The sequence below is a fragment of the Cupressus sempervirens genome, chromosome 4 (genome assembly GCF_028749045.1).
Source record: "Cupressus sempervirens isolate cs-2001-9-10 chromosome 4, ASM2874904v1, whole genome shotgun sequence".
NCBI lineage: Eukaryota > Viridiplantae > Streptophyta > Pinopsida > Cupressales > Cupressaceae > Cupressus > Cupressus sempervirens.
The window spans coordinates 162,908,402-162,924,547 of NC_143121.1; the positions used below are offsets into that span (position 1 = coordinate 162,908,402).

Consider the following 16,146-nt stretch of genomic DNA (forward strand, 5'->3'; position numbering starts at 1 on the left):
GAAATTAGAACATTCAATGCTAATATGAAAAACTTACTAAAAAAAGCATGTTTGTACAAATAACATCTCTGTACTAAAAAACCCCTTATTGAGAAGACAAAAACATAATTTTTTTTGGGTGATTTATGATTTCCCTTACACCCATGTTCCTCCTAAATTAAACACCTAAAGTAATATGAGAAGCAACACTATCATGTCCCAAGTTTTCAAAGGAAATCCAAGTTGATTAACCTCCTCCCTTGTCACCCATGTTGAATCTTCTACTAGTCATCATTTCCATTTGATGTGATATTCTTTATATGTCATGTTCCTTTTGAAAGAGTAGAGAAAAAATCTAAAAGGAACATGGTGAAAATAGATCAATGAACTACTTCAGTAGATAGAAAAAAAACTCATATATTTTATTGATTTGTTTGTACCATGTTCCTTTTAGATTTGTTCTCTACTTTTTCGATATGGTATTAGAGTGTAGTATGATTCGTGGGCTATGATTTGTTTGTTGAGTTTACAATACTTAATTTAAAATCCCTCTTCTCTATTTATCTGTGTTCTTCTTTGTTTCCTATTGAATAAGAAATGAATTTTTGTTGTGTTGAGTATGAAGCAATTGAAGTTTTCATCAATTCCCATTGGAGGGGAACAAGCCATCTGTCACTCAGAAGATTAATTTGGAGTTTGATATTTCCATAGGCTATAGTTAAGAATTTGATTAGATGGAAAGAGTTCACTATGGTGTTATACCTTTTTTTTTTTCAAGGAGTGCATTATAGGTAGTATTCGAGACCCTAATATATTTTTTTCCTTATTGATGAACCATGTATCTGAAAAAAAATTCTAAAGAATTGGTGATTACAGTGACTATGTACCCTAGTATTAGAATGATTTAGAATAACTGAGGTGGGGAGGGGGGGTGTATCAGTTATCCTTAGGTCTAGATGTATAGTTTATACTTTTAGACACTTCAACCAACTTAGATCTAAACATTAAGTAGCTTGGTCTCTATAGAAATATATAAGTAACATAAAGCTTGTAGTCCATGAAGCCAATAATAAAAAACTTCTAGAATGTAAAATATTAATAGTAAAACATCTCAAATAGAATCCACACAATTATGACACTAATATTTAATATGGAATCCTAATTTGGGAAAAACTACCAGAAACATGTCACCAATATTTTCACTCTTCTAAAGTTCACCAGTCAATTTGAGAATATCTTCACAACTCTTCTCAGCCTCCTCAAGTTCACTAGTCAATAGCATCAACAAATGCCTCTACCTCTTTATGTTACCCTTATGCCTCCTTAAATAGGTAGCTTGATCTTTTTCTACTAAACACCATTGTTGATCTGAGGGTTAGGTTGGATTCATTGAATCCTTCCATCTTTTCATTTCCTCCTTCCTCTTCTAGAACTTCTCCAAACTTCTCTTTGAATCCATGCATAGAAATTCTCAAAAATGGTTTCCTTGTATGAAATGTTTCAGCTCATCAATTCTTATCTTCAACATGCTTTCCATATTCCAATAATTCAACTATGTTAGCCAGGAAATGAGACTCCTTCAAAAATTGAAAAAATGTTCTCTCTTGGCCAACACTATGTTCCTCAGCCTCAATCATCTAGATAATTCAGTCATCACTATTATGAATTATTTGGATTACACTATCTTTGTTAGGTTTATTTACTAGCACTCGGTCCAACTTTTTTATTACTTTATCTTTTATTGGTGCTCGGTCAACACTAAATTTGCTCATCTTTAAGTATTAGCTTCTTAATCTTCTGCTTTGAAGCTCGGTTAAGCCTAAGTATTTGTTCTTTATTGATAATCTCTTCTAAGCTTTAACACAACTATTTGTTCCACTTAGTGTTAAGATTATTAAATAATAGATTATCTTGCCAAGATCTAACTAATCAAGTGCCCATTGTAATTCCATATAACTCAACTTTACCCCTAGGTTCTCTTATTATCTCTTCTTCTCAAGTCCAGTTCATTAATAATTTTGATATGGAACTCTACTCAAGTAGAAAATTTATCATTAATAAGGTTTTATATCAATGACAACATAAAAATTTCTCCAATTTGTAGTTTCAACAATCTCCATCTTTGGCATTGATGGCAACACCTCTAGTTACCATGCAATTCAAAACATTTACTTGCTTCAAGAAGATTTATCTATGTTTAGTAGTAGATATTTATTAGTATCCTTAGTTACATTCTTATTATCATCTCAATGTCCAACAATCTCACCTTTAGTTTCATTCTAATTCTCATGCATGCAACTTTTATATGAAACACCTCTAGGTATAACAACACATAGACTCCCTCTAGCATATCAAAACATGAAATCAAGTAGCTCCATATTTGATTTACAACTCCTGAACTTATTTTTCTCTTGTGATTGATGGGAACACCTTTCATCAATATATCTCTTTATGAACTCTCCCTCTTTGCAACATCTATTTCAGTTTTCTTCCTCATATGGTAACTGGATAAAATTCTTCCTCTTCAACAACAATACCAAAGACACTCCAATACCATCACTAGGTAACTTTGTCATATACATCTTCAATATGTAAAAATCTCTTGGTCACTTCTCTAAACTATGTTCTTCTATCATCTTTCTTATGAATAATTCAACAACTTCTGCTTCCTATTTCAGAACTTTAGGCAAATCCTAAAGTGTGTTCTTCTACATCAACTTGTAAGATATTCTGATAAACACATTTTTTATAGAGCTCCATCTTAGCTTAAGTAACCTTAGTTAGGGGAATCACCCCTATTTTACCTCTTAGATATTCATGTGCATCCTTAGGTAAGGATTTTGTGAATATATCAACAATTTGTTCCTTTGTATTCACATCATCTAGTAGACTTTGAGTCCTTTGTAAGAAACATATGGAAGTAGAGTTCTTACTCCTTCCAATCTTGCAATAGGTAAAAATGTTTCCCCATAGACAATTCCTTCTTCTTGTGCTATTAGGTATTGATATTAGCTATTGGGGTTGTAAATTTTCTAGTTGTATTTTGAGAATGGGTTTCTCCCTATTTTCTAGTTAAGGACCAATCCCCTAGTCTTGGTTTCTTTAGTGTCAAAAAAAGAACTTGTTAGCATGGAAGTTCAATAGTTTTACATTTAAATTTTTATCATGTAATAGTTGCATGAAATATTGTATTTCTTTTATGTCTTATCCCCCCTTTTAGAAATATAAGTTCCAAATTATTGTTTATTTCTAATTAAGGTTTCAAGGTGTGAATCATTAGACACTGATCATATTAAAACATCTAATAACTCACACATCCTAAAATGGACTTTTTAAATATTTGACTAAAACTTAATTGTGGTATTTATACATATCCAAGAAAATATTAACTTTCATTCTTAGAACAATATCTTATTCTTGTTTGAAAATTACTTATATGTAAGGTAAACAATCCTAGTACCTTTTGAAAACCATAAAATCTTGTCATCTCTAATATTTATATCCAATAAAAATGAACCAATATCTCAACACAAATTTTTTTATTTTTTTTTCTAAAAACCATACTATTATTTAAATACAACTTATATTCATATTTAAATTCTATGTTCTTAATGAAAGAAAAATTTTACTATTTATTTTAATTTTGTCACATTTTATATTTGGATCATATATATATATACACACAAAAGCTTCCTCATGACTTCCTGATCTCTATCAAGTTTAAATTGACTTCTCCCTTGACTCCCCTAGTTGAAAGACCTCCCATACTTGCAATCTAAGTATAGTTAACCTTGCTCTTGGAAATAAATTAATGTCCTAGGTACACCTATATCTTTAAAGGAAAATAATGGCATTCTCACAAATTGAGTGGCTTTTGAGGTCATCTTGTCCTAGTTGGCTTTGAGTCTCCATTGTAGATCTACTACATAATCCTCTGGATGGTATCCTTCATGTGAATTTGAGTGAAGTCTAATAATTGCATTCCTTCACCTCAAGAACACCTATCATGGTTTCAAGTTAGCGTTTAGTTTATAATGTCTTTTTTTAAGACAAATACACTTGAATTATAGATTTAGTTTGTCACATAAAATAGTGGTTAAGTTATATAGATTTAAAAATAATGGTTTTCTATTATATAAGGTAAGATCAAGATCCACCCATATGCTCATGAATTATTTACTGTATTGTTTTCCTTTAATTCAAAGAGCCTGATGTCATTTTAGTTATTTTTTATTCACATTTGGGTCCCTAAAAACTCTATCTTTATCTTTCAATTACCTCCTTTAATACATTAAATGGATCTATTGATATATATCTGATTTGGGTAATACTCTCCTATCTTCTTTCATAGTCATTTTGTAAGATGTCTTAGTCAACTATTGTTAATGTTGTGGGATACTTCCTTAAGGTGGATCTAAATATGTAAGTAATTTCTCTAGTAATTCCTATGGTCATTTTCCTATGCATATAAATTTACAAAGATGCTAGTTGATAAGTTGGGTTTATCCCCAAATGTGTGAACATCATTTGGCTTATATGATTGACTATGTGGTCATTTATTTCATTTGTATATATTATTTTGCAACAAAATATTTATCCTATACCAAAACTTTGCATTGAAAGTCCTTAATTATTTCACCAATGCATATGATATGGAAATGAAACTCAACTAGCAAGATGATATGTCTAAGATGAACTTCCACCTAGGAAATCAAAACATTTAGAGCTCATATGAAAAACTTACTAAAAATTGTAAGTTTCTACAAATAGCATCTCTATACTAAAAAAACCCTTATTGAGAATAAATAAACATAAATATTTTTAGGTGAGGCATGAGAAGTAACACTATCATGTCTCAGATGTTCAAAGGAAATTTTGATATTCACTATGTTGCACATCCCTTTTGTAGGATGATAGTTAAGAATAATATCTAGAGGTTGTATATATTTTTTGTAATTTTCTTATGAGTATTTTATTTTTTATGAATTGTTTAACTAACTACATCCTAAAATTTTGGTACCTATTCATGTGATGAGTGTAATACTTACCCCTTTCTGACTTTTCAACTCATATTGTCAGATTCTTTTAGGCTAGTTTTATGATTATGTTTTATGATTGTGGTACTTGGTTACCTGATTTGTTGGATATTATTTCATACTCAATTTTTTTATGTAGTGAGTTTCTTAGTACTCACTTATTCATGTGTATATGATTATTCTACTATGATTATACTTGTATGCAATGCTTCAAATATTTAATGATGACAGTTAGATGGATATTTTATATGCAATTTCTATGGATTCTTACTTCATACTTGTATGTTTTACTTTATGATTTACATTTTGATGTGGTTGATGGAGGGAGTCACAATCAACTGCTAGTCTGGATCTACACAATGTACTACTTCTTGCCATTGCCTATTTAGTTCAGACTATATGTGTACATGCTCAAATTTTATGCAAACTGCAAGTACTGGGGATCAACTTTCTAGAATTTACAGGATGAACTTGTGCCTTATCACAGTATCTCAATGGTAAAAGACAAGAGATAATTCTGGTGTCTGAACCCAAACCTTAACCCAATTGTTCTTGAAAGTAGGAAAATCATCTGATTTTTACCCTTCCAAAATCGTAATGTGATGTGAATTAGTGATTTTGACCCTTGAGTTTGATTTAATATTATGTACTTTACAATCGGTTTTTGTATTTAGTCTCGTGGGTTTTGTGGTGATTTTTAGTTATAATTAAATCAAATTAAAAGATAATTAAATGATTTAATTTAATGAAAATTTTATAAAGAAAAAATTGATATTTTAATATATTTAATTAATTTTAAAAAAGAATTAAATTTAAAAGATCTAATTAAAGTTCTAATTTTGGCGTAATCATATTTATTTAATTTAATAATAATATATTTAGGAGTTTCATTTTTATAGTAAATTCTAAATATTAGTATTAGTTAAGTTAATAAGTATTTTATTAAAAATGTCTTGGGATTTAACAAAACAGAGAAAGAAATAGATTTAATAAAGTTTTTTTAATTAAAATTCAAAAGGTTGCACATGAAATTAAAATCTTATAAAATAATTAAGAAAATGGTTTTGCCTAATTGCAAAATCGAGGCCCTAATTGGGGAAAGCTCCTCATTAAGGAATTAGAGTTCATTTCTCCATATTGAGATTTGGAGGAGCCAATTTTTGAGGAGAGGGTTTTTGAAAGAAGGGGAAATTGCTTGCGAGCTCTGTGCATTCATTGTTTTAACATCAAATCCAGGTAGGATCTTGTGGGTTTTGTACAGTACTTTTCATTCTTTGAATTTTCTATCCTCTCTATGTTTGTGGATCTATTTTTATAATTCAATTGGGTTGAAACCCTTGTATGTGAATTTATCATTCTTTGATTGAGAAATATCTATATATGAATGGAAAATTAGAAACCCTCATTTTGAAAATGTAGAAAATTGTATTTTGTTTCATGTAGGGTTTGGAAAAGAAATAAACATTTGAGATGTGAAATTCATCTAGTTATTCCTATTTTTCCTATCATATCTATGGTGAAAAATTAATTTATAAGAAAAATATTTATAAAATAATTACCACAGTAGTTAAAATTACTATGGTAATTATAATATAGATAATACATTTTTGGTTATTGTGTGGGGACATTCGATTTTTATAGGGGTTTCTTTTAATAAAAGAAATAAATATTAAAAAATATTGAGACATAGGACACCACCCCCACCTCCCCCCCTCTTCCTTTTTTCTCATGTTAGCTCCCATTGAAGGGACCACATGTGGCAGTCCTAATGTCACGTCAACAAGGTTGTGCACAAGCCAACGAGCTTTAAAATGTTTTAGAAAAAAAGAGGTATGTTTCATTTTCTAAATTTTTCTTTGTTAATTTTTTTGTTAATTTATTATTAAATACTTTGTTAAAATTAAATATTATTAATATTTTTTCTTAATATAATTATATTATATTATTAAATTTACAATGTATTGTTATTAAGAAATTAGTATTATTTTTATTTTTAATCTAATAAGTTATTATTTTAATAATTTAATAATTTTTATTTGATTTTAATAATAATTATTAAAATTTTGGTTATATGGTTATCCTTAAAACTTGGGAAATATAATGAAAATTTTAATTAAAGTATTTTAATGGATATTGGTGTTATTGAACTGAGAGGTTCATTTTTTTAATTAACATGGGGTTTTATTTTTAAATGACTTTTAATGAATTATTGAGTCCCTTGAGTTTCCTATGGACTCAAATGTTTTTCAGACATGACACTATGAAAATAAAAACTAAAACCCTAGTTGTATATTGAATCTTTGTATTTTGAAAATGAATTGAGCTATGAAAATAGTGGTTAAAATTCTAATAAGATGTTTGTTGTTTTCATGTTAGGGTTTTAGTTTTTGGCTTAGTACTTTGATCAATCAGGATGTTTTCCAGAGGCTTGTGGAGTTTTGTTATGTGATCATGTTATGTATATGATATTTTATACCCAACCATGGTGATGTGCCATGTATTTTCCATGATGAGTTTGTTCAAATGTTTGTGGTTCATTTCAAGTTCTTTTGTAGAACTAAAGTGAATGATGTGACTTTTCTAGTCTAACCTTTGAGTCTTGGATCAGTTATCTTTTGATGATTTCTAGTTTCTTGTATAGGATTGAGGTGATTATTGTGTTTTATATTTTGGTTCTTTCTAGTTTCTTGTATAGGACTGAGGTGATATTGAGATTGATCTTTACGTGTTTTCCAATTACTTGTAAAGGACTGAGGTGAATATTATGTTTTATCTATAGGTATTTTATAGTTGCTTGTAAAGGATTGGGGTGAATATTATGTTTTATCTTTTGGTGCTTTCAAGTTTCTTGTAAAGGACTGAGGTGAATATTGTGTTATGTCTATAGGTGCTTTCCAATTGCTTGTTAAGAACTAAGGTAAAAATTGTGATTTTATGAGTTGTACTTTTTATGAGCTTAGGGTAGGTAATCCATAATTACATTGGGAAGTGGCTTGCAATGGAGGCCAGACCCCTAATTGGTTACCTAAGTAATCCATTGCAAGTTTTTTAAATAAGTGATAACATTTCATTAAATAGGAATAAGATGAATTAATAAGTCATTTTTTTTTTTCCCATGCCTCGAGTTCTAGTACAAGCTAGGATGGGAGCAAAGAGGAAACTTAATTGTGAGCTTCATGTAGAAGTTGATGAAAGCCAACTTCACAGTGCACCAAGATCACCTGCATGCAAATAACCTATTGAAGAGAAATTGAAGAGGAAGGAACAAGAGTTTGGAGTAATTCAAAAAAGAAAGAAAAGATATTTCACAATAAGAAAATGAAATTGCTATGTGAATGATGTGAATTTACAATGAGAGAGCCCGAACATAAAGGCCTCAAGGAAGCTTTTATAAAAAGCTGGAAAGTGCTAAAAGATAAGGTTGACAACTAAGCATACGTCCAAAAAAAGTGGAATATCATTGATCAAGGTGAGAGGATAAGTATAAGTTAGATAGGAACAAACTCTATTGTCAACAACTCATCAACAACTCCTAGATGTCAACTAATATCTAAATGCATTTAACCTAAGTAAACTTAAGTAATAGAATAAATAATTAATAAATAATTATTTAGTCTAACACCCTCCCTCCTCCCCTTAAGTGAAACTTAGGGGAATGCCTTAAGCTCACAAAATCTAAGATGAAATGCAGAATGGGTCTTGGAAACAAGGTCATGTTAGGTACCCATGTACAATGCAAAGAAATGCAACCTCTAAAAATGGGGAAAGGGGGAAAACCTCATGGGAAAAACTCTCCCTCAAAAGGTGGTAAGTAAAAACATGCAAAAAAAATGAAGGAAGGCCTCAACAAGACCCCCAAGGACAACATCACAAAAAATGTTTCAAGAGACTCTCTCAAAACCATAAGTACCACCAGCCCCCCCATGAGAGATACAAAAAACACCAAAGCCCCCCCTAGAATAATGGAGCCCCTAATCTAATGAAACTCCAATGTGGAAGAAACAAGGAAGCAGAACAAGGGAATCTATGAATGAGAGGGGAAACTAGAAGGCCTAGTTGATGCTCAAAGGAGAAAGTATGAGGATCCTGAAAGGGAATCCCCAAGGCAAGTGCAATGACACTATTATGAATGTCCTCTGTAGAATCCGCAACAAGTGCACCTGGAGGCTCGATGAATGGAGCCGGAGGATTAGGCATAGTGAAAGAAGAATCCTATAGAAGAGAAATGCCCTTAATTGGATGTGGTGTGGAAGTCAAAATAGGGATATTAGGAATAATACAAAGGTTCAAGTATCTTGACTGCACCAAATGATGCTCTTGTGAAAGAGAAGAGTTGTGCTCCAAAAATGGAGATGGTGTGAAAAGGTACAAGAAGGTGTAGAAAAAGGTGGAAGAATCAACTATCTCTATAGCAATAAGGCCTCATGTGGCATGATCCCAAATGAAAACTAAATCTACAGTGAACTCAACTGTCTTCCTTGATCCACTGCGTGTATTTTGAGAAATCAAGAGAAGGTTGGTAGACAAAGATGGAACATACAATACATCATTGAATATACCATCTTGGATGCGAAATGAACTTGTCCCATAGACTATTAAGGTAGTGTTATTCCCCATGAGAATATGAGGAATGGGAGATGCCTCAAGAGTAGAGAAGACACCTTGAGAAGATGTGATATGGTGAGAAGCACTTGAATCTAGTATTCAAGGGACCTATGAAGGTGATTAAAAGGATGCTTGTAATGCATGACCCTTTCCAAGATCTAGTGTAGATGTCAAAGATGTGGAAGAAGATTGTGAGGTGGAAACCTTTGAGGTAGAAGAGGATGGAGAGGAAACAATGCTCTTCTAAAGGAGAGATTTCAAATTGACAATTTGTTTCTCATAGCCATCAAATCTCTACAAAAAATAGTGTGCCTCATCATGAGATCCTTTCTAAAAATAGGAATAGGTAGGAGTCTTAGTCTTCTTTTTCTCCTTCTTCTTAGAAGAAGATGATGAGCTAGTAGAAGAGGAATCTGATATCTGCTTCAACTTCTACTCATGTGTATCTTTGGCAAGCAATGCCTATGAATGTGAACCTGAAAGTGAATCCATCTGAGTGATCTTTCACTATTCACAAGTTAATTGATCACAAAATATATCAAATGAAGGAATCCTATGTCTATCACCCAAGGCATCCATAATGGAGCAGAAAGTGGAAGAACATATCTGATATTGTCCTTGCAACTTTGAGAGTATCAAAAAGAGACACTCATCATCTGTTTTGTTTTTCCCACATCCTTGCAAAATTGTATGTAGAGATTTGAACTTCATCAAGAAGTCCTCCATGGTGGGGAAGTTGGTAGGTGTCAAAGAAGTCAACTCTCATCAAGCTCTAATGCCCAAAACTCATTCAATGTGCCAAACAAGTTATGAAGCTTGGTCCAAATAGCCCAAGGAGTGGTCAAACCATCCAAGTGAAATAGGAAACTCTCTGAGATGTTCAATGCACTCAATCCCATGGCTTCATCCATTTTTTTTTTGTGTTGAAAAAGTTCAAAAGGGTGTTGTAGAACAAGTTATTTCTCATCCAAACATGACCATAGACTTTGTGACATGAGAAGGCTAGTCATTTGTGCTTTCCAAGTGTGATAGTTGTGCGACATTAGTCAGGTCATAGAAGGATCCCACATTGAGAGAAGAAGATGGAAGTAGAAGGGTCTATTCCAAAGTAAATTATAGAAAAGAAAAAACTCCCCCCCACAATGTATAAAGATATCCCTCATATACCAAAGAAATAACTATAGAAAACACAAAAACTGAGAAAAGAACTTGGATTCTGGATGCAAAGAGGGAGGAAACTGAAGCCTCTACTTCAACACCAAAAATAGGAGCTCAATATTACTCCAAACTAATTCTAGATCTGGAAAGTAGACAATAAATCATGCACTTTTTTAAAAAATAGCATTGAAATATGTCTCTATATGAGCTCGAATGAAGTCTTTGAAGGTGCAAAAAATGGCATTTTTGAATTGCAAAAAATTTGAGGAACAAAGATGTCAAACTTCCTACACCAATATGTAGATCATGAAATTATAGCCCAAAGCAAAAAAAAAATTCTCAAAAAAAAGAGTCCACATGAGGGAGATATCGTTGTTTGAAAATCACCTCTGTAGTTATTTTTTCTGAATCGCCACCTTCACACCTCCAAAAAATAAAGAAAAAAGTCCAAAAAATGTTAGATCTATTATGTCAAACCTTCTTTCTCCTTTTCCTCCAAATACTAAAAAAATGCTCTTCCTCCTGATTCAAGAAAAAATCACAAACAAACTAGGGTTTGTGTCTCCAAATCATGGCTTCAAAAATCCTTCGAACTAGGAAGCAATAGGGAGGCTTTGATACCATGTAGAAGTTGATGAAAGCCAACTTTATAGTTTACCAAGATCACCTACATGCAAATAACCTGCCGAAGAGAAATCGAAGAGGAAGGAACAAGAGCTTGGAGTAATTCAACAAAGCAAGAAAAGATATTTCACAATAAAAAAATGAAATTGCTATGTGAATGATGTGAATTTACAATGGCTCCTAGATGTCAACAACTCCTAGATGACAACTAATATCTAAATGCATTTAACCTAAGTAAACTTAAGTAATAGAATAAATAAATAATAAATAATTATTTACTCTAACACTTTCTTCATTAGTATGGCTTATCTATACGAAAGGATACCGGTGCCACATAGAGGCACTAGGGGGTCAGAGTTTGGAGAGGCTACTAGGGTAACCTTAAAGTTGCCTCATGTGATGACACTTGCCCACTTACATAGTAGATTTCCTATGTGTCTTTGTTGCCTCTACAATTAGATGATACTTGTGTCTTGGTACTCTTTGACATAGTTTGCTATCAGGATTTCATTGATTTAGATTTTGGTTATGACTTGTGGATTGATACTTGTTTGGGACTTGAGCCTATCTCCTTAGCATAGTGGCAGTAGGTCCTTTAGGTTCCACGAGGTTGGGTGGTAGTGCATTTTTCTTATACCATTGAGATCTGATAGCTAGATGTCATTACTAGATGTGCTTGTTTAGTTAATCCTTTCTTTCTTATCTTGTGTTTCTGATTGTGGTTGTAATCTATTGTACTATACTTGATTTATTAGAGATCTTATTGATGATGTATATTCTTTGAGATTTTCATACCTCGTGACTTGTACAACAAATGATCATGCATTCTAGTTATGCCAAGTGGCATCTTATATAATTGTATTATTATTTGAATAGATTTGTACTTATGATTATTCTATAATGTGGATTTTGGTTATGTGTTGCATTTAATATTAATAAACGTATATATGTGATTCAACATCATGGGAACCTCAAGAGATGTAATCTAATTATCATGGTTGTGTGTTTGTGAGTTATTTATTCCTCTATATTAACTATTGATGTTATTATCTATTGTTAAAAAAAATGTTTTGCAAACTTAGTGATACTTTAGGTTAATTTCTTTTGTGTTCCTTGGTGGGGCATTAGACTGAGCAGAACTTACACCTAGACAATAAAAAATAGAATCTCTTTTAAAATGTGAATAGAATCAAATGTCAAGCAATAATATATAGTTTATTTAGAATTTTTTTAATTATATCAAAATTTATTAAAAAATGGTATACACGTCTTTAAGGAATGTCAAGGAATTGGTAAAAGTAATTAAAGTTTACCATGTTATTTTTGACCAAAAATAGAAAAAATTATATTGTTAGAAAGCTAAGAAGATGTATAAGATAATGACGATAATTTTAGAGATACCCACTTCACCATTACAAAACCCGATGAAGACAAAGATGATATTTCATCTTAGAAGTTGAAAAAATGTCTAAAGACATAAAAATTGAGAGAAAATAGTCTCCCAAGCCTTTGGGTCATTTCCCTATGCTATCACCAAGCTATAACACAATTGGGTTTCTAGGATTCAAATGACCCGACCGGGTTATGAAAATGCAAAAGTGCATTCAAAACCTAATCGGGTTTTGAAGAACTAAATGTAGAATTTACTATGAAGGGCATAACTTTCACACATGGAGTCCAATTGACTCCATTCAAAATGAGTTGGAAATATATTGAAGATTCCTACAACATGATGTAGAAAAACCAATCTTATGTCACTAAAATTTTATTTTCTTTCAATTCAAATTAAGCATAATCTAAAATAGGTAGTCATTAATTTCCAAATGTGTAATCAATAGGTAAACACAAATGCTAACATATTTTTAATTCTCTCTGTCTCAAACATGCATACACTCACTCACTAACTAACTAAATAACTCCTAATATATCTCTCTTACTAACTCCTAACCTCTCACATTCTTTAACTAACTCCTAACCTCTTTGTGTGTGTCTAACTTGTTATCCTCAAGTGTTGTCTCTCTGAGTAATCCCTAAGCCTCCCCCCATCCCTCTCTCTCTCTCTCTCTCTCTCTCTCTCTCTCTCTCTCTCTCTCTCTCTCTCTCTCTCTCTCTCTCTCTCTCTCTCTCTCTCTCTCTCCCCCCTTCCTCCCTCCCTCCCTCTCTCTATCCTATCCCATTCTCCATAATTCTCACAATCTCCATCCTATCCCCTAATTTCTCTCTCTCCTATATCCCTCTCTCTCCATCACTTCATCTCTCTCACTCTCTCTTTTCATATCTTATCTTCCTCTTCCTATCCCCTACTATCTCTCTCTAACTTTTTACCCATCTCTCTATGACCCCTAATACCTAACTCCCCTCTCTCTCTATGTGAAGTTCCTAGTTCAAGGATTAGAGGTTTGGGGGAGAGAGAGAAGGGGGATTATGGATTAGGGGTTAGAGAGAGATGGGTAAGGGGTTATAAAGGTTTTTGAGAGTGAGGGAGGAAGTAGGTGATAGGAAGAGAGAGGGGGTAGAGAGAGAGAGAGAGAGAGAGAGAGAGAGAGAGAGAGAGAGAGAGAGTAGGATGGAGAGATATAAAGGAGACTAGACATGGACAAAGAGAGTGATAAATATGGAAAGGAGAGAGAGAGAGAGAGTAGGATGGAGAGATTGAAAGGAGATTAGACATGGACAAAGAGAGTGATAAATATGGAAAGGATGGGAAAGGGGAGAGAGAGAGGGGGGGGGGGGGGGGGGGGGGTGTTATGAGTAATTAAGAGAAATATATTAGGATTTATTTAGTTAGTGAGTGAGTGTGTATTTTTTTGATAGAGAAAAAATGAAAAAAATGTTTAGCATTCATGTTTACTTATTGATTAAGCATTTGGAAAACAATGACTACCTATTTCAGACTATGCTTAATTCATATCGATGGAAAATTTAAAAAAATTATGACATAGGTTTGATTGATCTACATCATGTTGTAGATTTCTTCAATAGATTTCAACCACATTTTAAACAGAGTCAATCAGACTCTAGATGTGAAAGTTATGGCTTCTAGAGTGAATCTTGCTTTTATTTCTTCAAAACCCAATTGGATTTTGAATAAATCGATCAGGTTTTGAAGGGTGTCATTGAAACCCAATCAAGTTTTATTTTCACTTTTTGAAATTTTAAATAACCTAATTGGTTTATTAACATTTTTGGGAATTTTTCTTTGTGTTGTGTCCACTAAATTGTACACCATCTTGGCATACACACCCATTAGTTTGGATGAATGAAGTAACTATACTGAAACATGGAACCTCCTTTTAGTAGTTGACTACTCAATGGATGTGAGTTTTGGTTGTCTAAGAGACTATGGTGCAAAAGCATCTTCCCTAAACCATGGTTGATCAAGGATCAACCCCTTTTTGTCTTCCTTGTACTGTAATAAGGCACTGTCCAAGATCTTGTAACATGGTTGTGACCTAATTATTATATTGTTCTCATTATACCTAATTTGGAAATTATGATCAATTTTGATCAAACCATAATGAGGGTCCTGATGTAATGCCTACCTCTAGTTTACTTTTCAGTTATTATTGCAGAACTCTTTTAGGCTAGCTTTATGATTATGCTTGACAATCAATGATATTATTTTCTAGATTTTTGGATTTTTTTATTATTTAGTTGGATATATATATATATATATATATATATATATATATATATATATATATATATAGAGAGAGAGAGAGAGAGAGAGAGAGAGAGTTATTTTAGTTATCCCATAATTGTTGAATGATGATATATATGTTCATGTAGTGACTTTCAATTATTTAATGATGTTAGTTAGATGAATGATTTATATGTGATTTTTATTGATACTTACCCCATACTTGCATGTGTATGGTGTACCTATATATTTTATTTTATGTATGATATTTTTGATATGTTTGAGGGAGGGAGCCTTAGTCACCTACTAGTCAGGATATACATGATGTACCACTTTTTGCCATTGCCTGTTTAGTTTAGAATATATGTGTTTATACATGCATGAATTTTATGTAGATTGTAGGTACTAGGTATCGACTTCCCTAAATTGTTAGGATAAGCATACTCTATCACAATATGTCAATGGTAAGAGAGGGGAGATACCTCTTGAGTTTGAATCCTATCCTTAAACCATTTGTCGTAAAATTTAGGGCAAGAATCTAAGTTGTCTACCTTTGGAATTCGTCATATGATGTAAGTTCATGATTATAACCCTTGAGTTTGATCTAGAATGTTGTATTTTATGATCAAATGAAAAGAATATTTGATGATTTAATTTAATGAAAAATTATTAAGATAATTCAATATTTAATTATATTTAAGTAATTGAGAAATTCTATAAATAAAAGAATTAAATTTAAAGATAAAGTTAAACTTTCAATTTTGGAGTGTAATAATATTTATTTAATTTAATCATGATATATTTAGGAGATCATTTTTAAATAAATGCTAAATTTTATTATTACTTAAGTTAATAAATATTTTTATCAATTTTTTTTTGAAAATTAATTAAAGAGAGTAAAAGAAATTAGTTTAATAAAGATATTTTAAATTGCAAAAAGTGTGCATGAATATTTTACAAAGTAATAAAATATTAAAAGTTATTGATCATTGAGTTCCCTCATGTAATTGCATAATTAGAGCCCAAAATTTAGGGGAGATCTCTTTATTAGAGATCTAGAGCTCATTTTATAGGGACCGAGATGTTGGAGAAAGGATTTTCAGA

At 31.8% G+C, this 16,146-nt stretch overlaps 1 protein-coding gene across 1 annotated transcript in view; it reads left to right on the plus strand.

The window, feature by feature from the left end:
* The window catches only part of LOC149560485 (cysteine-rich receptor-like protein kinase 15), a 50,078-nt gene that overhangs the window by 11,033 nt on the left and 22,899 nt on the right, over positions 1 to 16,146 (plus strand). Inside the window, exon 9 of the mRNA XM_089824700.1 lies at positions 5,690 to 5,697. Coding sequence (XP_089680826.1) covers positions 5,690 to 5,697 — 8 coding nt within the window. The remainder of the gene's footprint in view (positions 1 to 5,689; positions 5,698 to 16,146) is intronic.